The sequence below is a fragment of the Carassius gibelio genome, chromosome B21 (genome assembly GCF_023724105.1).
Source record: "Carassius gibelio isolate Cgi1373 ecotype wild population from Czech Republic chromosome B21, carGib1.2-hapl.c, whole genome shotgun sequence".
NCBI classification, from domain to species: domain Eukaryota; kingdom Metazoa; phylum Chordata; class Actinopteri; order Cypriniformes; family Cyprinidae; genus Carassius; species Carassius gibelio.
In genome coordinates this window covers 26,031,551-26,054,780 of record NC_068416.1, presented here as the reverse complement: position 1 = coordinate 26,054,780, position 23,230 = coordinate 26,031,551, and the positions used below count along the sequence as shown (strand labels likewise).

The following is a 23,230-nucleotide window of genomic DNA, read 5'->3' as shown; positions in this document are numbered from 1 at the left end:
TTCGGTGTAATTAGCTGGTGTGTTCATGGTTCAGTCTCTTTGTGGAGTTAGTTGTTTATCAGAAAGGGAATAAATAAGCTCTTGGTATTGGTGTCGGGTCGAAGCATCTGTCCAGGTTTCCTGGCCAGCACAAGCTTTAGATGCATTAGGAGAGTTTGGATTACAGAGACCAGGACACCACCATGACACTAATACCCAGGAATACCCTTTAGTCACCAACACGCTCCGAACAGACCTGAGAGAGACACGCAGACTGAGAACCAAAACCACATTTTTACTGTTATGTTTTCATCATGAAATAATGGCTGTGTTTGTCTCCGTGGCTCTCAGGTCTGTGGGAGTCTGGGCTGGTGAATGTAGGTCTCTCAGGGCCGGCCGGTCGGGTCAGAACAGGCTTACGCTGTAATCCCCCCTGCAGACGTCCATATCAGGAGCGGCAGGAGGAGGTGTGGCGCTCGTCTAGACGGCCCGCAGACGCTCCCCTCCCCCAGAGACCTGCTGTTCCTGGCACACAACCGGCCCACGGGGCATTCGAGTTAGACTGAGGGAATTTTCTCTCACAGGAGCTCATTCACATTGTCTGTGAAGCCTCATTAAATATTAAAACATGACACAGATGGAAATAAAATGCGATTCTGAAAATAAAGAGCAATGTGGGTCATTAGTTGTGAGAGTTTCTATCTGAATGAACCACTTTTGACCAATACATTTCCATGACTTTTAGAGTTGATCATGATTACTAGACTAGACTAGAGTTATATATATATAGTTTATGTATATGAATATCGAATATATGTATACTTGCATATATTCAATATTTTTTATAATTTAGCATAAGAAAAATATAAACACATGTTTATGTTTATATATTTTTTAATAATAAAACATAAACACTAAATATTATTTAACAAATAATTTAGAGCTGAGCATTAGAAAAATATTTTGTTTTAAATCATTGATTTTAATAGTTTAGTCCATCATTAATTTGTCAGTTTAAGGTGTTATTATATATATATATATATATATATATATATATATATATATATATATATACACATACATTTATAGACATTTCCATAATCATAACTAAAAAATTTGTGGGTAAACAAGACTAGAAAAAAAACACTAAGAAATAAAACTGCTGAACAGTTAGACTTAGAATAACTAGTGGATTAGCAAAACAAACACAAATTCAGAGATGTATTCTGTATTTTATGTTTTATTTTGGCATTTCTTTGTTTGCATTTATATTAAGCAAAGTGCATCTCTTTTTTTCTCATCAACACATTGCACAATACATAAATAACAATGCATATAAAACTTCGTATTTACAGGTAATAATATATTTATATTTAACATAAAATACATTTTAGCTTTTATTTCACTTAAATCTTAGTCATTCATTACACAAGTCCGAGTGAGCTTCCGGTTTCCATTTCTCTCGTAAAGCATCCTTCTGAGAACTTCTCACGAAAAACAAAACAGAAAGACAACATAGTCCATAAAAGGTAAGGGCTAGTCCGTCTCCATGAAGGAATGGGGGGCGTGGTGAGGGGTGGGGCTCGCTGTTATCGGTTATTGAATATGACCTCCAGCCAGCAGGGGCAGCTGCTGATGAACTGTCTGGTGTAGCACTGCCCCCAGCCCTTCACGAAACTGATCTGCACGGTGAAGCCCGTCCGCGGCTGCTGGCTGAACTCATGGTCATTGGGCCGCTGTAGGCTTCCCGCCTTCTCAAAGTCAAAGGCCTTGATGGAAAAGCCGGGGAATACTTTATGCACCAGCAGCGTACGTGAGTCGGGGTTGTCCAGTGTGGCTGACTTGATGAATATAGGGTAGCAACTCCGGTTATACACCCACACACCGTCGGGTTCGCGGCTAAGCTGGATGCCGTAGCCAATCTTGGCCCGAACCATTTGCACCAGTTGACTCTTGTTGTCGGAGGCGAGTTGGCCCAAGCAAAAGCCTGTGCCCTGAGGTAGGTCATAAAAGATGTCCAGAGATGGCTCCTGGACGGAGTATAGGCGCCCAACGCGGGTCTTTTCCTCCCAGTACGCCACCACACACCAATGAGGCTGTTCTCCACGCTCCTGAAGAGCCAGGGAATCTACAGAGAGAGAAGAAAAACATGGTTATTCATAATGCCAAATTAACTTCAAGTGAACTTCACTGAATCCCTGATTACCACGGTCAAACTGAGACTTTCTGGTCTACCAATCCCACCAATGGGTAGGCCAAATGATTAACCAACTTGATTATGACCAATTTGGACCAGTAAGAACCATCAGAAACTTGTCTTTACTAGAGTTAATAGAGGAAACATGAACAAAGTGTTGATTGAGGAAGTAAAGAGTACAGCCAATTATTAAATATATCATCAAAGTGAACTTCAATGAATCCCTGCTGGATAACCTAGAGGATACCAGATCAAGAGAGTTAAACTGATACTTGCTGATCCAAGATGGTTTACAAGTTCTTCCAGCCTGATCAAGATGGACTAGCAGGCAGAAACAAAGACTATCAATGGGTAAGGCCATCTAGACTAGATTATATCCAACTTGGATCAGTAAAGTGGCTTTACTAGACTTTCCAACAAGAAACATTTATTATTTATGCCAATTTAACGTCATCAAGTGAACTTCGCTGAATCCCTGCTTGAGCTCAAAGTGGTAAAATTGGTACTTGCTGGTCCAAGGTGGTCTCAAGCTCTTCCAGTCTGACCAAGATGGTCTACCAGGCTAAAACCAAGGCCACCAATGGGTAGGCCAACTGATTTACCATCTAGAATAGATTATGACCAACTTGGACCATTAAGAACCATAAAATATTGGCTTTACTAGACTTTGCAACAAGAACCAAATACTATTTATGCCAATTTAACTTCATCAAATGACTGTCAAAGAATCCTTGCTGGAAAAACCAGAAGATACTAGATCAAGGTGGTCAAATTGGTACTTGCTGGTCCAAGATGGTCTATTGGGCTAAAACCAAAACCACCAATAGTTTGTGACCAACTTAGACCAGTAAGAACCATCAGAAACTAGCTTTACTAGAGTTTTCAAGTGTTGTCAAGGAAGGAAGGAAGGAGAGAGCTGAGGAGATAAATTGACTAGAGTAGATGGGAACACTACCACAAAAAGGTAAACACACACACACACATTCACACCAGTGCATGCCTTCTGTCCAGGAAAACCATCCTGAGCTCTGCCAAACATATCTTGCATCCTTAATTTCAGCGTTGACGAGAGGCAGCGACGGAATGTGAGGAATCTGCCGCCCCGCACAGAGCCGCGCCACTGGCCTCCAGCGCTTGTTTACATTAGCAGTACTGCTTATCATTTGTCTGGGCCGCCTCTGTTCCGTACGCCAACCCGGACAATGTTCTGACGTCAACGCAACAATAAATCTGCAATGGTGCTCGCCCTCACCAACTAACGACAGTTTTAACAGCGATAGGGGAGAAATCCGCTGTCAACACCCATTCTGAACTTTGTGATGTAACAGTATAGAAGACACACCAAATATATAATAATGCAATGAACTTTATGCAATTTAGTGCCGCCTACTGGTAACACATTGGTCCACATCTTGCTCTGTATTTTCTACACCATGCTTTGCGCAATGTTTTTGCTTTGAGTGAAAACAAAAATCAATCTGACGTCCGGTTAGTATACAATTTTAAAGTTAAGATCTTTGTTTGTCCACAGTAAGGACAGTCTCTCTTTAATCTCAAATTTGGTTAGTAGGCCGTAATTTAGCAGGATAGTTAATTACGCACCAACCCAGACTAAGTTGATGACTAGAGTAGGTAAAGCCTCATTATAACCCTTACAAACATGCTTGTCTGGATATGTTACCATAGTAGTACCATTATATGCTTTGAAAGGCTTACGGTGCAATTTAAGTAGCATTGTACTGTATGTGAATACAATAATCAAACCGAATCAAGGCATATATTAAAATAACACAGTATTATTGAATCATTAACGGAAAGTTAATACTTTATGCTGTGTATATTTCTGATAGTGTCAGAATGATTTCTGAATGATCATGTGACACTGAAGACTGGAGTAATGATGCTGAAAATACAGATCTTATCACAGGAATAAATTAAATTTTAACATATATTCAAACAGATCACAGTTACTTTAAATTGTAAAATGTTTATTTATTTATTTGTATTTTTTACTGTATTTTTAATCTTAAAAAAATGCAGTCTTGGTGATTATAAAAGACAAATTGTCATTCAGATGAGCATCATATTACACTCTGTAAAAACCACAGCAATTCCAATCGAATACCATGGCATATATATATATATATGTATATATATATTATTATTTGACAGTATTACCATCACTGAAGCACAGTACAGCGTCTACTTCCTGTTTACTATTATATGGAGGCAGCTCTTTACAAAGAGGAGCCATTATACTGAGACACAACTAGCAGTTTAATGTTTAGTGTGTGTGTGGTTGCTATGCACCACACTGATGCTATTTCAGTCTTAATAGTTGACTAGTCTCTCTGACGACATCATGAACAGCAAGCAAATCTGAGTAGCACACACACACAAATCATACATCAAACAGACCTCTGAGTTTGTGTGTGTGTGTGTGTGAACGGATTTGTGCGTGTAAGTTATGGATTTACTAGTGTGTGTGTGGCGTCTCTGTGTCGGTCGGTTGGATGACCACAGTGTCACCCTGAATGACATGGTGACAGCCAGACGCAGAGAGTGTCCTGAAATAGAGTGTGCAACATGACACACACACACACACACACACACCTCATGTCTTCTACAGCCTCAAGCCTTCAGTTGACATCCTGAACTCTATTAGTCCAAACACTCTCAACTAGAGCACAGAAACAGAAACTCAAGGGTCTTCAAAACAAAAACTGACTAAATAATATTGATTTTAGCCTATGAATTTTAACATTTATATATTAAAGAATATCAAGAGATTTTTACTGTAACATTTAAATGTATAGAGTAAAGATCTATTGCACAGCACTCTATTTGGAAAGAAAAAGTCTTACTGTAAATTATACTGTATTATATTACATTTTATGAATTCAAAACAGGCTGTTTAATGATTAAAAACTTCATTAAATTATTAAAACGTAGTCCATAAAAGGTACAATTGAAAATGCATGATTAGGAAACAATAAAACAGAATTTATGGATAAAATAAAATACAATAAAAAAAATTATTAAACCAGAATACATAAAAATTTAAACAAAGCATTAAATTTATAAACAAACAAAACAGAATTTGAGAAAAAATAAAATGGAATCCAGAAAAACTACTAGAGGAAGTACAGAATTTGTAAGCAAGCAAGTAAATAAACTAATACATAAATAACACTGATTTCACAGGGTCCTTTTCAATCTCTCTCTCTTCCCCCCAAACAGTTTCTTTCTTTCTCTTCTAGAGGGGACAAAACGACTCCACACACACACACACACACACACACACTCACACACACACCCAGGGTCTTTGTTTATGGTTAAGCTGAAGTCAAATCTCTATTTAGAGCTTTACTGCCTCAGGTAACAAACCATCCTTCCTCTGTCCACACTGGCTCCCTTTGGTCTGAGCACTCGAATACCACACACACACACACACACACACACACACACACACACACAGAGCAAAGTTTTTCCATTTAAGGAAAGTCACTCAGCAGTCTGGAGAAGTTAATGATTATTTCTGTCTGTCTCCACACACACACACCCACACACACACACACACACACACTGGAGGGAAGTCGGTGTTTTTATTGATCGTCTCTCATCTGGCTGAGGTTCACGGGAGGCGTCGGCCTCATTTACGACCAGCCGGAGCTGACGGCACGCGGACGTCAATCCAGCGAGCTGCCGTGAGGTCAGGGGTCAGAGGTCACGGACCTAAACCTAAACCAGTGATGACGGCAGCACACAATGATCTTCAACATGGGTGATGTGAAGTCTTCAGATGCAAGAAACACAAGTATGCAAAAACGGAGAAGCAGTTTTGTTGTGTTTCTTTGTATGGCTGCACAATTTAGTGATTACTTATGAAAAAAAAAAATAATATATATATATATATATATATATATATTTTTTTTTTTTTTTTTCTTTTTTAAACAATATAGGAAACTTTACGATTGTAATGTTTCACTGTAAAATAAAAAAAATACTATCATTACTGTTTTTATTATTCTTATTACTAAATAAAAATATTGTTACTGCGATTATTATTATTATTATTATTATTAATAATAAATAAAAATATTTAAATAAGTATCACAACTGTAATATATCACTGTTAATAAAAAAACTGAGTATTTAAGAAAAAATATTTATTATGATTATTATTAATATCATTACTACGACTATATAAATTTAACAAAATAAAAAAACACATGTAACATTTCACTGTAAAATAAAAACGAGTATTTAATAATAACAACATTAATAATTTTTTTATTTTTAAAATTTAAAATTATTTTAAAAATGACTGTTATTGTGATTATTATTACTAAATAAAAAATTTACTTAAGAAACATTACTATTATTATAACATTTCACTGTAAAATAGAAAAATAATTATTCAAGTTACAGTACAGCTGCAAAAGCACAATACTTATATTTAATATATATTTTCTAAGATTTAATCTTGCAGCTTTACAGCTAGCTATAGAAGAAAAACGTCCACACCACAGCGCCTCTTCTGGTAATTATCTGAACAACAAACAAGGGTTTCGCTAACGCTCACGTTCTTGTGCAGACGAAATGATTGCAGACAACTGGCAGACGTTTGGGATTCATCAGGCAAAATACCAATAGTATTAAACAAACAAACCCGGAGGCAACTTCTCTGATGTGTGTGTGTGTCAGTTACGGCTCTATAAATATTATCTTTTTCCTCGGGCGACGTTATCATAACAACAATCTCACACTCGCTCCACCGAAAGACACGCAGACGGACCGATGGACGGACAGAGATGTTTGGCAACTTCTTTGTTTGGAAGTCAATAAAGGAAACTGGCAATTAGACAGAGAGCCATTACATAACACACACACACACACACACAGGAAATACTTCACGTCGTCCTCCATTGTGCTCTAATACGTTGATCAGGCGGCTGGGATTTTATGACGCTCAGGTTGTATACTGTACGCTCGCTGTGGGAGTGTCGGGCCAAAGGAAACCTTTTATGACATCATGTTGATTACGAGGTCAAAGGTCAGCAGTTTAACTCTCTCCACTAATAAAAAGCCATGGCGGTCTCGCCTAAATCTGGTGTCACGACTGATTTTCTGAGTGATGATATGGTGATAATCTAAATAACTAGCGCCATTGTTCAGCTACATTAAATTATGTTGTTAAATATGATACTGTACAGTACTTATTTACTTATTTTCAGATTATTATTTATTAAAAATTTAATTCTTTTTATTAGTTCTAATTTTATAATAATAAAATTTCTATAATTTTTTTTCTCATTTATAATCATTATTCAATCTATGTTTTATGTATTATAATCAAAAATAAAATAAACTCCCTCATTTTTATTATAAACTAAAATTGTTATTTATTTTAACCTAATTAATGCTTATTTTAGGCAAATTGTTATATTACATATATATATTTTATTCTGTTTTCATTTATTTATTTTGACATCTTTTTATTTGCTTGTTTTTTTTTTTTTATTATTTAAAGCCTAATTTATGTATTTTAATCACATTTTTATTTATCTCATTCTGTCGTTTTATTTTAATTAATGTCTTTTATTTTAGCCTGTTTTTCATTTATCTTATCTTATTTTAATCATATTTTGTATTATTTTATTCCTTTTTTATTTATTTCTTTTACTCCTATTTATTTAATATTTATCATTTGATTATTCGTTTACATTTATGACACTATTTTTCCATAAACTTTTCCCCGTCTCCACCAGCACTCCCTTCCAGACCCCGGTTTAAACAAGCAGTCGAACCTGTTGAGCAGAGACGCCCCAGTCGCTGTTTTATTCTCATTTAGACTGTAAATAATTATAGTGTGATGTTCAGTTGTTCATTGCGATCAAGCAGCCAGTCAAGAGACTTTCTGAATGAACGGATCACGTGTGTGCGTGAGAAAACATGCCGTCTGTCTCTGTGTTTAGTTAAGCGATTAGATTGCGGTTTAAGAAAATATTTGCGGCTGAGGTGTCTGGATCCTGAGGGCTATGTTCCTCTTCTAGCCTGAAATGGATGAAGAGCTGCAGTCAGATTCCAAGCTTGATGGCAGAGGAAGTGGCTGGCAGCGAGCGAAAAGCACAACAAAGCGTTCACAGTTCAAAACATGTCGTCAAACGAAGTCGCTCTGGACGTTCAACTAGCCGCTTTGTGTCATTTTCTCGTAATGTTTTCTTTCCGCTCGGCGGAGGCGCCCGGGAGGCACAACCCAAGACTCAAGGCTTTTTCCTCCGAGGCATGATGTCATTTCCTGTGCTGCCCTTTCCTCCTTGGCTAACCCAAACAACCATGGAATGAGGCACCAGGTTGCCACAGTAACAGCGTTTAGGCCCCTTAAAAGGGGGGATTACGGTCTTCGAGGGCCTTACAGACATTAACGGGACGTTTAGAACGGCCTAGATCGGCGGACGCTGGGAGAGATTCTTCCAAAATCCAGTCATTTTCCCACATCGAAAGCAAAGATGTTACAATGAGGTTCAGTTGATCTGATGCGATACATTTTACACTTTATCTGTTTGAAAAACAAGCAAAGAAACTCAAGAATAGTAGCCAACCAAAAAGTGCATGTGAAAACATTAAGTGTTCTCATTTTAAACTAAAATTAGAAATGTTTAAAGTAACTATCTGAGATAAAATAGATTTAAATTGAGGTATTAACATAATTATTTAAAAATATGTAAAAATATTACAAAATAAATACGAACTTCAAAAGCACATACTACAATTACTAAAAATGTTAACGTCAATTAGAACTTAAAATAACATGCGTAAAAAAATTTTTTTAAAAACAAAAAGAAAAGACAAAAGCACATAAAATGACTAAACTAAAATTAAAAACATAAAAAGATCACAGTAATTTACAGCTGGTTTAATTTAAAATAAAATAAAAATGTATTTAAAAAAATTGGCATTAAATGAATATATATATTTAAAAAACAGAAATGTAAGACAACACTAAGAAAAAAAAAATTTGAATTTATATTCCTATTTTATTTGCTATATTTTATTTAAATATTTTTTATTGCCCACTGTTAACTAGGGCTGTGCAATTTATTGAAAAAAAAACGGTTCGATTTCGATTTTGGCATGCAACGATTATGAAAATCCAAAAAACGGAACTCCCTTCCGCCCCATTTTGCAGCACTGCACTTTCATTCCTCCATAAAAGCCCAATTTCCCGTGCAAATCAGTAAAATAATGTAACGTGACATTTGCAAAATGGGACGTGCTGGATTTATCAAACTATATTTATTCATGTTTTAAGAGCATGAAAGAAAACCTGCGCTGCTCCTCAGGAAGAGATAAGCGCTCATATCTTTAAATAAATCACTCATGTAAAGTTTTGTCTTATGGTCCTCTCATAATCGTGCAATAATACAATATTGACCAAAATAATCGTGATTATGATTTCCGCCATAATCGAGCAGCCATACTGTTAACTATTGCATTACCTAAAGGAGTATTGTAAAGAAACCCTTCATCTGTCTCTCAGCACAGGAAGTCTGTCTGATATATTAAGGTTAACTCTTTATTCAGACTAACCAGGACAAACAGAGCTCAGACTCTCATCCATTAAACCCCAAACACACACACACACACACACACAACATTTAAGTTCAAGCATGTTTCGTAGCGTCTCATCACAGCGAGTGAATTAGGAGGTCAGAGAGACGCTTTCACTGGGAGTGTGTTTCCTGTGAGCCCGAATTTTCTTCCTCTGCCTCAAACTTTTCCTCCCCTCCTCCTCGTCTCTCTGAGCTCCATTCACTCGTTTCAGCAGGAAAAACACACTTCTCAACGAAAGCGGGACGCAAATGCAGTCAGAAATGTAAATGGAGTCGGGAGGAGGCATTTGTCTGGGACTGAAGCACTCCATCTTTCATCACACACACACACACACAAACAAGAAACACAAAACAAATGCTGGAGGAGGCCAGGGAAAGGGAGCAGCACACACACACACACACACACTTTAACATGTGTTTATGTAAAGCTTCCATCATTTAGCCGTTCTTATCTGAAAACCCATCTAAAGAACCTTCACTCACACACACACACACACACACACACACACACACACTCCGCCCAGCACTGAATTAAACACCATCATAAAAACTCTTTAAAGTCACTGTAATGAGAAGCATCTGTATGCAGGAACCAGGCCTAGACCAAACTAATCTCTCTCTCTCTCTCTCTCTCTCTCTCTCTCTCTCTCTCTCTCTCTCTCTCTCTCAAGTCAACATGATGGTACTGTTAACTAAAATTAAACTATTACACATTGTTTTCGTTCATTGAAATAAAACTGAAATGAAATATAAATATTTGTAAAAAAAAAAAAAAAATTAAATGTTGCCTTGGCTGCTAACTTAAATATGTTAACATGAAATTTGTGATGTTTTTGTAAACTTAAGATTTAAAAAAAATTTCAGTTATTGAAATAAAGTCTAAATAAAATGTAAATAATTATGTAAAAAAATAAACAAAAATTTGAAAATATTCTTGGCTATTTACTGAGATAAAAAAAGTTTAAGTACTAAAATGAGTAAAAATAATATATATATATATATATATATATATATATATATATATATATATATATATATATATATATATATATATATATATATATATATATATATATATATATATATATATATCATATAATATACATATTTATTATTAAAATATATATAAAGTAAGTTGAATATATAAATAAAAAATAAAAATGTAATTAAATATAAATTTAAAAAAATAACTAACAAAAATGACAAAAGCAAAATATTAACAAAATACATTAATAAAATCGACAGAATTTACGATGTGACATGTTGCCTTGGCAATTAACTGAAATAAATGGAATGGAATAAAACAAAAATTTATAAAAAAATTAAATAAAAAGGTGTATAACAATTAATAAAACCAACTAAAATTAAAGAATAAATTATAAAAATAAATGCTAATTCAGAATAATATTAAATAGAACAAGTATTCATTTATAGATTTATAATAGAATAATAATACTGCTATTTTTCTGTACTATGTTTCTGATCAAACAGATTTGATCGATTTAAATTGGTAAAAAAAGCCTAGTTGACTATTAGTTAACATCATCCAGTAGACTGCATGGCCTTGCAGACATCAGTGGATCAGGAAAGTATTTTTAGACGCACAGGAAGTTAAAACATTGTGATGAAAGATTACACAGACAAATGCCTGTTCTCTGGAATTATGTGCATGATATGATCAGGAATGTGCATTAAGGATTTCATGTTGACTTCCAGCTCCTCAGCTCTGTTTAGGATTCAACAAACCAGCACAAACGCGTTCAAAGACGGTCTGGAGCTCTTACCTGAGAACCCCATAGGGGCCGAATACGCCGTTCCTCCAGTTTCAGTGGAAGCAGGCACAGAACCTGGAGAATCTGCGGAGAAACAGAGTGACAGCTGTCAATCACAGGGTTAAAAGACCCGCCCAGTTCTTAGAACAAAAATACAGATCGGCCTCATTCTGGGTCGTTCATTTTCCTGCTCCTTCCACTTTTCTGTCATGCAAAATTCATAAAGTTCTGAGATCGAAGTCTGCGCCAAGAAAGCTAGCGAGAGCGGCTGCACTCTAATAGCAATACACTGTTTAGCAGGATATACTCCATCCAGTCCAAAACAACGGGCTAGTCAGGAAATAGCAGCAGCCTTGAAAACTGTGTACAGTAAAATTTCTAATTGGCGTGCGAGCAGACAGGAAAAACACTCTGTCGCTCCCTCTTTCATGTTAACCCTTTAATAAGCGGGGCTGGATTATTGTCTCCATATGTTTGGATCTAACGTCAGGATCCTAGAGTTACTGTGATCAAACAACTGCAGGAGAAAATGCATCAGTCTCAATGAAAGCTGAACGTCTCTCAATGCAGATCACTTACCGGGGTTATTTATGGTAAATATATTCATGAATCTGATTCGTGGCAGTTTAGCTAACACATGGTTTATGCTACAAAGATAAGAAGCCAAAAACTTTAGGATTCTAAAGGAACAGGCTATTGCTAACTTAGGCTAACCCAAGCTTAGCATTTTGAAAACACCTCAAACGTTAGCATTAGCCTGACTTACTATCTTTAACAAGACTTCTCTTCGAATTAGCTTTTGCAAGTTTTTGAATTTGTGGCTAAATATGAATGATTTCTTTAGTAAACAGTGACATATGGTAAATTTGGAGCAGTTTTGTTAATACTTGGTTTATGCTACAAAATTAAGAAGTGAAAAAATTTAGGGTTGAATTGCTAAAACAACAGGCTAATACTACTTTTGAGTCTCTAACCCACAAATATTACCATATTTGACATCAAATTAGCTTAGCTTTTGTGGAAACACTTACTGAGTAAATGTAGGATGAAATATGAATCAGTTTAATGCTTTTACATAAACTAAAGTCATGACAATCTTCAAAAGTTGTAAATCTCAACCTAAATATGAATAATGCTAAAATAAAAGTTCACAAATACATACATAATGCACAGCAACATCTAATGTCTAATTTGTTTTCCCAAAATTGGGGTTCACAAACTGCAAGGACTTCATGATTTAATGAAAAGATACCAGTTAATTACATTGTAAAATAAAACCAATCAAAATTAAACACTTACTAAAAAGTTTAAATATCTGATGTTATGTAACCACCAATATCACTAAATTTTGGGAATCGCTTCTCTAGGAAGATTTCCATTGACATCTAAGACGTATCATTGATTTCTCATGAGTTTTTGGACGTGTACCATGGTGACATCCTTCCACATGTAAAGATGATGAGTTTTTAAGTTTTAATGTTAGAGAGTATTTCCAAAAATTAGCCAATTTGTGAGCATTAACTGTGAAATGGTGTCACTTTGGGAAGCAACCTTGGGAGTTGGACACAGTCCCTGAGCTGTGGTCAGTCTAATGAGACACACGGTCAAACCTGAACCTGACCACAAAGAGAGAGAGAGAGAGAGAGAGAGAGGGAGAGAGAGGAAAAGACGTGGGATTCTTTGACCATTCAATCCATCACGAGCACAAGTTTCACCCAGTTACTACACTGAAACCTTCAGAGATCCAGACGTCTTTAAGACTCAAATCAGACGAGTCTAGCGTGTAAACGGATCGCGTGACGTGGCTAAAATAACAACCACAATCAGCCGAACCCTTCTAGAATTTAGCAAAGCTAACGACATTTTGCTAGTTCTTGGCGAAACTTTGCTTTCATTGTCATTATAAGTGTGAATGTTTGCGTCTGAGAGCTTAAAGTGATTGATATGTAAATTGTGCTTGCATCAACGGCCGTTTCGTCGCACCTAGACATCAACAACGTGTGAATGTGACAGTCAAACTGTCTCCCTCACCCTGACGTTATCAATGAGACACACACACACACACACACACTCGAACAAGTGACGAATAACTTCCTCCCAGCGTTCAGTGTCACTCTCTCTTTCAGTCAAAGAAAATCGCCCGTCTTCTATTGTTCTCTGTCTCGCGTCCAAGAGCCAAACGCAGCTAATGGAAGTGTGTGTGTGTGTGTGTGTGTGTCCTCACAGGAAATGTCCTCCCCAAACTGTCTTTCCTGTCCTCCACCGCAGTGCCTTTTCTCGTTCACGCTCTTGCTTTCTCTCGCAGTCGCTCCGAAACCCCAAACTGATTCATAGAAGAAGAATGACTCAAAGATCGAGAGCCAATGTCAGTCAGCGTAGAGTCGTTCCCACACACACTCACACACACTAGTAAGTATAAACATTATCGAGACGCACACATTTGGACGCAAAGAAAGCATTTCGAAACAGGCGCTCGTCAAAACCAGGCAGAATTTCTCAATATGTAAGTGATACTGTTTAACTGAGCAGATTTGGCCGGGATTGAGAAGGATCTTTACGGGGCGATCGGCAGGAAATCTAATTCGGGACGCTGCCAAACACAACACACTTATCTGAAGCCAATATACAGGACATGCTCAAGAGCCAAACGGCATTATGGGTAAAGAGAAAGCAAACGCTCAGAGGAAAGACGCAAAGCGACACTCCCAAAACCTCAGATTAATTCACCAGATAAATCATCTCTCTCAGCTTTTCCTTCATGTGATCCACGTTTCTGAACTCCTCGCAAACATTCAAACCACTTGCATCATTCGGACCAAACAACGAATCATTACCATATTCATATACTGTGCTATTAATGCATTTTCTCCAATTACGAGCACTTAGCATCTCAGAGAAGTGATAGTTAAGTATGGTAATCATTCAGTGCTGTGGTAGAAACACTAAAGTATACATGAAAGCATGCCACAAAATAATTACTATCTTCATATACCACATTATTACCATGGTACAATGTTTAAACAGCATAGCAAACTTACTAAGATTTTCAAAAGAGTATCATTACATATAGCAGGGTACTAAATGATTACCATATTCATGCACCGTGGTATTTATGTGGTAAAAACACCATGGTATTACCACTGTACATGTCCAAAACCTTCATTGCATATTTTTAACTCAAACTAAACTTTTTGAAGTCTCCACGTCTGCTTGAATTTAAGATGGAACTTAAACACACCAGGTGGTTTAAGAAAATTGGTGGGATGGTATTTCAATGGACAGAATACCACGGTGTTACTATAGAAAATGTCTAAAAACTTGCATTGTATGCTCAAACTAATGATTTAAAAAATGTGCACATTGGCTTAAATTTAAGATAAATCTTGCACATATCAAACTGTTTAAGAAAACTGGTGGAATGGTGTGTAAATTGTGAGAATATAATGGTATTACCATAGTAAAAGCCAAAAAGAATTAACATTTAATTTTTTTTTAATTAAAATTAAACTTTTTGAAGACTCCACATCTATTTGCATGTAAAATAAATTTTATGTATGGTATATAAATGGTACAAAAATACCATGGTATTATCATAATAAATGTGCAAAAAAAAAATAGTTGCAAGAAGTTTTCAATTAAAAAACAAAACAAATGTAAGATTCCAAATCAGCTTAAATGTTAAACTTTTAAGGTGGTTTAAGAAAAACCATTGGGATGGTATTTAAATACCGTGGTAATACCATAGTCAATAGAACCCTCCACATCTGCTTAAATTCAAGATGAAACTTCAACTTACCAGGTGGTTTAAGAAAATCGGTGGGATATCTTGAGTACGGGGGTGGGGGGGATTCTGGAGGAGAAGAGAGAGAGAGAGAGAGAGAGACTGTGAGTGGAGATGTGGGCTGATGATAAGGCCTGGCATTCTCTGGGAAAAGTGTTTGTGTAGTGCTGAGGGTTACAGGCAGGACAGCTCTGATAAACACACGGCCGCCTGGCGCCAGACTCCACACACACACACACACACACAGATCACTGCAAACTAACTTCACTGAACTCTGGGGCCTCCGGCGGGTTTCACATGAACAACCACAGACTGGAGGTTCAGTCCAGCTAAAAACTCTCATGCATTTATCCACATGGAAACACAACATTCATCAGTGTGTAAGAATAATAATTAGAATCAGTAGCTCATACCAAGACACATATTTGATGAAACGGTTGGTTCAGCTTTTGATAAACTACCAGACAGACCAAATATGATGTATGTAAGAATGTGCATTATTTGTCAAAACGATTGCTTGTATTTATCTTGATAACTCCGTTCTTATTCATCTTCATAAATCATGCTTTTATGTTTTGTAAAAGCTGTAGTTTGATTGATATCAACTGGAACCCAGGATTTAAAAAAACATGATTTGGAAACATTTTTAAAAACTAAGTTAATCTGCTTTTTCAAATGAACTCTTCATATATAACAGAAGAAAAATTGTCTATTATTATTATCTTTTATTCTCTATTCCATTCTATTCTATTATGATCTTCTGCATATGAAAGCCAAAATAACGTTTAGTTGAAACCTTTTCTCTATTCTATATTATATTAGTCTACTAAACACACACACACGCGCATACATCTATAAATATATATAAACATGCTATGTGTTATTATAGTACTGCATAAGCACTATATTAAACATTTACAACAACCAGAATTATTTTAGTTCAAATCCCCTACATTATTTCCACCTCTGTTCTGTTCTATTTGATTCTATTCCATTCTAAGCTGTAATTAAACGCCACTGTAGATCTCAGAGAGGACGTACCGAGCTCGCACAGTCTGCTCATATGATGCGGGTTGCAGCACACGAGATCCGGGTTGATTTTCCCGTAAGATTCACAGCACGAAAGTCTCTTTAATTCCGAGGAATGCCGGAGGTCCGGCCACCGGAACACCTTGTAGAGCAGCAGCGGCAGCGGGAGCGACTGCTGACCCAGTCTGGCGTCCGCTTTCCCCGGGAGGAGGAGGCAGGGGCTGCGCGCTCCGCCGCGGGACTCCACCGCCTGCAGGAGCACCTCCAGCTGCTTCTCCTTGATCTTCTTCAGGATCGAGTATGTCAGCGCCTTCAGTTCGGCCTCGGTGCCGGGGTTCGGCTTACTGGCGCCCGGTTTACCGAGACAGCAGCCCGCGGCGCCGCTGGTGTCCGCGTCTCCGTCGCCCTCCGCGGGCGCGCGGCTCCTCCAGAGTCGCCTGACGAGCCCCGATCGTTTGGTCCTGAACATGCGGGACGACAAGAGGGTTCCCCGGCTACAAAACGGCCATTTTGTCCGCAAGTCATGAAGATCCGGAGGTCCGAATCCACAGGCGCAGAGCAGACGGCGGAGAAACGGCGAGCAGGAGAAGCGCACGCGATCCGTTTCATACGCCAGACTTTACTATTTCACCCCACGGAATCCAAAAGGGAAACGCTGAAACGACTGTCTGGGTTCGCTGGGTACGAGCTCGGATCTGATGTCAGTGCGCAATCATCGGAACCGATCCGTGAGAGACGAGTTCGGTCGTAATCCACAGCGCTCGCTCGGCTCGGGGATGATTAATCTGCCGTTTACTTCGTTTGACATCAAATCTGCAGCTCGGATCGGACTGAAAAAAGGCTTTAAATCCACATCAGTCCGCGCTGAAGAAAACCTCTCATGAGAATTCGCACGGTACGATAAAACAACGCTCGAGATATCCACAAATATCCGTCTCCAGAGCGCGAGCGCGCGACGTTTCCGAGTCGATGAAGAACTGAAGGACTGAGAACGAGCTGAAGATCAGACGCCTCTCTCTCTCTCTCTCTCTCTCTCTCTCTTTCTGTGTGTGTGTGTGTGTGTGTGTGTGTGTGTGTGTGTGTGTGTGTGTGTCTCCGCGTCTCTCATTGGCGCGTCGGAGGTCACGTGATTGTCTAGACACCCTGTCGCTTTAAAAAAAAAAAAAAAAAAGTACCGGCAGGAAAAAGTGATTGTGTTGCGCAAACATAAAACAAAGTAACATGCACCATCAGACTGACGCATGGGACGCGGGTTTTATAAAGTTACAGCGTAACAGACAGAATTAGAGTGTGTTTGTACTGGTTGTGTTGTTGTGCTATATAGTCTCATTTAAGGAAACACACACACACACACACACACACTGGCGCCAGGCGGGCAGGTAAATTCACATTAACAATGAAACAAACTCAACAAATGTTTATGATGCAATCATGACATGTTTAGATGGAAACATTTCTTGTAAGTAAATTTTGAAATTTAAATACAAATATGCTGAAATAACATAAAAATAGTACATATGCATATATTTATGATATAGGCTACGTGATCTATATTACACTTTGGAACAAAATAGTAAATTAATCTTAATACTTTTTTTTGTAAATTGTTTTTTTTATCAATACATTACTTGTAAAAGTATGTGATCAATTATATTTATTTTATTTGAACTTATTATTTACTATTATTACTGTTTATTTTATTATAATTAATAATTTTTCAACAATTATTTTCTAATAAAACAAACGTATTATTTAAAATTATTATATTATCTAAATATAAGATATATATTTTTATAAAATATTTAATTAACATTAATATTCTTGTTATACATAACATGCACATTGTTATTTTCATGTTGGGAAAATACTGTTTTAATATTAACAAAAATAATAATAATTATTATTATATGGGCAGAGTTTGTAAATGGGTGAACATGTTCCTGTCTGTATTTAAGAACACATGAACTGCTGCCCCCTATTGGTGAGAAATATTTCACGTTGTCAAGTACACACACACACACACACACACACACACACACACACACGGCTGAAAGAGTCAGTAACGGTAATGAAACTCATTTTTCCGAAGATGTGTAGGGTTTTGTTCTCATGAACAGCTCGTCTGTCTGCTGTTCCTCTCAAACTCTGAATCGTTTTGTGGGTTTTTTAAGGAATGAAGGGGTCGCGACCTTTGATCAATGGCGCGCGCCGTGTGACAGACGGGCTGCGTGCGCGCTCACAAAGACTGTAGTTACGCAATCAGAGCTGCGTGCCTCTGTTCGCGATGACGTCACAACAATAAAACACTCACTCACACACACGCACACACACACACACACACACACACACAGTGTTTCACTACAGGGCATCAGAAAAGATGAAGATGATGATGATGATGGGCTGCTATTGTTCATGGATGAAGATCTGTCCTTCTATCTTTAATAAATAATTACATTTTAGTTTTATTTAAATATTTTATATCATTTCTAATTCGTTTTTTATTCATATTTCCCATTATTTAACATTATATTGTATTCATTTTCTATTTTTTTTATCCTTAATTAACAAGTAAATTCATTTTCAATTATTACTGAATTTTTCAGTCCTTGATTTACTGTTGTTTAAATAAATCTTTTATTGTTTTCTACGTAATTTATCATGAATTCTTTTATATATGCATGTGTGCTTTTATTTATGTTTTACATTTATTTTAATAGTGTCTAACAAAAGCCCTATGTCAGTTATTTGTGAGTTTTGGCAACACTGAGTGACCTGTGAGGGAATGACATTCATGACTCCAGGCACAAACAGCTGTTTATTTATCAAACAGGGACTCACCTGATAGATCAGCAAGAAACTGCATGAAGCTCAGACGGAGAACAGCTCAGCTCAGCTCAGACTCTGTCCAGATCTCACAGACGTCACTCCACTGGAGGAACCAGAAGCAGTGTAATGTGCTTCGTGGCCTGATGTATGAATCGGTCTTTCTGAGAAGTAAAAACCCCTAGAAACGGTCTACGTATACGTATGTGTTCATATTGAGTCAAGTGTATTCAACTGGATTCGTCCAGCTGATGTGAATTTCAGAGAATTCCTGCGTCTCACACTGAAGCAGATCGTTTGACTGCTAGAAACCCAAACAACAGACCACAGGAAGCTGACCCTATTGATGAGGTCAAAGGTCACGCTGTGAGAGCGGAACGAAAGCAGAATTGAGAATGCAGTGTATAAACAAGCTGTTTATGTATCTATCTCTGTCTGTCTGTTTGCTTGCTTTTTTTAGCAATAGTGATTTTTATTTTTTAGTGATAATTCAGGTGTGTTTGCATTTTTTTGTAATAGTTTTGAATGATTTTTATTTTTCAGTGATAGTTCTGAGCATTTATTAAGAATAGTTCTGAGTGATATTTATGTTTATTGATGGTTTTGAACGATTTAAATTTTTTGCAATAGTTGCAATAGAGTGAGTTGTATATTTTTTTAAGTGATAGTTCTGAGCAATTTCATTTCTTTAGCAATAGTTATTGTGATTTTTATTTTAGCAATAGTTATAAAAATGTTACATTTTTTGCAACAGTACTGAGTGATTTATATGTTTTGCGATAGCTCGGAGCGATTAAAAAAAATCCTATCACTGTGTAATAAAATTTTTTTTGTGCTAATTCTCAGCTATTTTTATTTTGCAATAACTCTGAGTGATTTTTTTTTTTTTTTGTGATAGATCTGAGGAATTTACATTTTTTGTGATAGTTCAGAGTGATTTTTTAAATGGTTCTGAACGATTACATTTTTTTTGTGATAGCTCTGAGTGATTTTTATTTTTTTTGCAATCATTATGAGAGATTTTAATTCTTTTTGCTATAGCTCAGAGCGATATTTATTTTTTGCGATCATTGAACTATTTGTATTTTGTGATAGCTCTGAGCAATTTATTTTGCGATCATTCTGAGCGATTTTAATTCTTTTGCGATATCTCCGAGCTCCGTTCTCCGTTTTTTTTTTTTTGCGATCGTTCTGATCGATTTTAATTCTTTTGCGATATCTCCGAGCTCCGTCCTCTGTTTGTTTTTTTCGCGATCGTTCTGAGCAATTTATATTTTTTTGCGAAAGCTCTGAGCGATTTTAATTTTTTGCGATATCTCCGAGCGTTTTTTATTTTTTGCGATCGTTCTGAGCAATTTATATTTTTTTGCGAAAGCTCTGAGCGATTTTAATTTTTTGCGATATCTCCGAGCGTTTTTTATTTTTTGCGATCGTTCTGAGCAATTTATATTTTTTTGCGAAAGCTCTAAACGATTTAAATTTTTTATAATAGTTCAAAGCAATTTTTTCCATCCATCCATCTGAAAAGGTATGTAAACCGGTATGAAAACTAATAAAAATGACAACCATATAAAATTACTAAACTAAATTTAATTGGCTAAGTTTGAAATCAAATTGAAATCTGAAAATACACAAATAAATGTTCATTCAACTGAATTTGATAAATCTTAAACAGCACTGGCAGCTCTCTATTCAAGCGTCCTCCTAACAGATGTGGATGTCCAGCACTATCAGTGTAAAAGCCTGCATGTTAAAGACAATCACTGCAGCACTTTCATGTGTTCAGCCTCTCTGAATGTATATAATTACCTCATATAATTACCCTGCTGCATTGAAGAACACAAGCTACATCAAACTGCGTCTAATGGAGCCGCTATAAGGTCCGACACGGCCCCTATATCGACAGAAGAGCGATTTAGAGAGCTAGAAGAGGACATTTACTCAACTTGAAAGCCAAACTGATGGAACGAAAGCAGAAGAATCGCTTGACTGAGAGGTTCGACAGAAGGAAACACAACAGCAGGGAAGTGTGTGCGGCCGCTGGCGTCTCGTCTAGTGTTCGGCACAAAGCGGCTCCCTGAATGAATCAAACGGGACAGGAGCCCCAGATGGGAAGCCATATGCCCCGCTCGGCCTGCGTCTCTCAATGGATGCCACTGTAAAAGCTGGAACTGTTTATGCCCATCAGATGAACTCTAGACCTCACTTCACCAGTCTGATATGACTTTCAGTTGCTCTGAAAACTTTGGCCCGTTCCTACACGGAGAGCTCAGAGCTACTGAAGAGAAAACCAAGATAAACCAGAGATCGCACTGATCTGGAACCACAACTATTGCCCTGCGGTTACTAAGGTGTTCTGAGCAGTAATGTTATGCGGTTGCTAGGGTGTTCTGAGCAGTAATGTTATGCGGTTGCTAGGGTGTTCCAGGCAGTTTTAGAATGTTATGCATTTGCTAACGTAAAAACTTTTAGCAATAGTTTTTATTTTGTATTAATAGTTCTGAGTGATTCTTATGTTTTAGCAATAATTCGGAGTAATTTTTTTAATAGTAGTTCTGATTGATGTTTTAGTGATAATTTTTTTGTGGTTTTATTTTTTTGTGACAGTTCTTACAGATTTTTATTTTTAGCAATAGACCTGAGCAATTATTCTTTTAAAAAAAATGTTTTTCTTTTTTTATAAAAAATTCTGAGATGTGTTTTAATTTTTACAATAATTTTGAGCAATTCTTTTAATGATAGTTTTGATTGGTTTAATTTTTTAGCTATGGTTCTTAGAGATTTTTATTTTTAGCAACATTTTTAAGCAATTTGTATTATTTTAGTGATTCAACTTTTTTTGAGATAATTCTAAAAGATTTTACCCCTTTAATGATCGTTCTGTTTGTTCATTTTATATTAATAGTTCTGAGTGATTTTTATGTTTTATTTTTTAGTGATAATTTTGAGAGGATTTATTTATTAGTAAAAGTTCTTATAGATTTTTATTTTTAACAATAGTCCTTAGCAATGAATCTTTTTTTTTTTTGTGATAATTCTGAGCGATAAAAATTTATTTTAGTGATAATTCTGAGATTTTTAATTATTTTTTTGCAATAGTTCGGAGCAATTTTTTAGCGATAGTTCTGAGCAGTAACATTTTTAACTGATAGTTCTTCGACATTTTTATTTTTTAGCTATATTTCTCAGCAATTTTTTATTTTCTTCAGTGATAGTTCAGAGTGATTTTTGTAGTGTTGCTCTGTCCTCGGTCCATAATTTAAACCCTCAAGTCTGTGTGATATTCTGCTCTTTAGATATCAGTCCATCTACCTTTAACAGCATTTCTAATGGCAGAATGCCAACAGCATGGCAGTCTTTCATGGTGATGCCCCAGTCGTGCAGGAGTGGGTGAGATCCAGAGAATGACCCAGACATGTGACCTGATGTCTGCTGGGAAATACCCAGACTGACTGACATTTATACACAGATGTGAGTAATGCAGCACAAAAACCATCAAACTTATATTTCATTTATTTACGAGGCAGCAGACTGGTCTTTTTACCAATAACTAAAACCATTTAAAAAACATTTTTGTTAATTAAAATTAATTTAAAAAATTAAAAATATAAATTTTAGACTGAAACTAAATAAAAATGGTAAATATTTTGCCTTGGAAGCTAACTGAAATCAGTTCAATTAATAAAACTAGTAACTGAAATAAAACTAGAACAGAAATTAATTCTAAAAAATAAACATTTAAAAATATTTTTAAAAGGACAATAAACACAAAAATAATAAAAAATAAACTAAAAATTAAAATGAAATCAAAACCAAAAAATACAAAAAAGGCTATTTCAAAATATTAATGAAAACTATCACCGTACATAAATAATACTAAAATAACACAGTGGATAAAAATATGAAATACTGTATGTACATTTTTACAGAACCTGTGAAAATAAAACACTCTGATCAACCAGCAAACAAATCAATCATTAAAAACAAGAGAAATTATTAAACAGGACTCATTTATATTATTTTTAATAAACAT

General features: G+C 36.3%; 1 protein-coding gene across 2 annotated transcripts; it reads right to left on the bottom strand.

Moving 5' to 3' along the window:
• Positions 1 to 1,199: 1,199 nt before the first annotated feature.
• LOC127986413 (mothers against decapentaplegic homolog 7) lies at positions 1,200 to 19,505 on the bottom strand. Of its 2 annotated transcripts, none has more exons than XM_052588658.1 (4): positions 19,213 to 19,505; positions 15,361 to 15,414; positions 11,577 to 11,648; positions 1,200 to 2,107 (listed from the first exon to the last, which is right to left on the bottom strand). In XM_052588658.1, exons 1-4 carry the CDS (start codon positions 19,235 to 19,237, stop codon positions 1,569 to 1,571), a joined length of 690 nt encoding a protein of 229 aa, XP_052444618.1. In that variant the 5' UTR covers positions 19,238 to 19,505; the 3' UTR covers positions 1,200 to 1,568. The 2 variants fall into 2 exon arrangements, with proteins under 2 accessions (XP_052444618.1, XP_052444617.1); XM_052588657.1 differs by lacking the exon at positions 19,213 to 19,505 and adding an exon at positions 16,387 to 17,416.
• Positions 19,506 to 23,230: the final 3,725 nt, after the last annotated feature.

Bases quoted from the DNA above. Each gene is read 5' to 3' on its own strand.
- LOC127986413 (XM_052588657.1), bottom strand. From the start codon at position 16,843: ATGTTCAGGACCAAACGATCGGGGCTCGTCAGGCGACTCTGGAGGAGC. The intron at 15,415-16,386 runs GTACGTCCTCTC...CTTCTCCTCCAG, and splicing joins GAGCAGACTGTGCGAGCTCG to AATCCCCCCCACCCCCGTAC. The intron at 11,649-15,360 runs GTAAGTTGAAGT...GTTTCTCCGCAG, and splicing joins CGATTTTCTTAAACCACCTG to ATTCTCCAGGTTCTGTGCCT.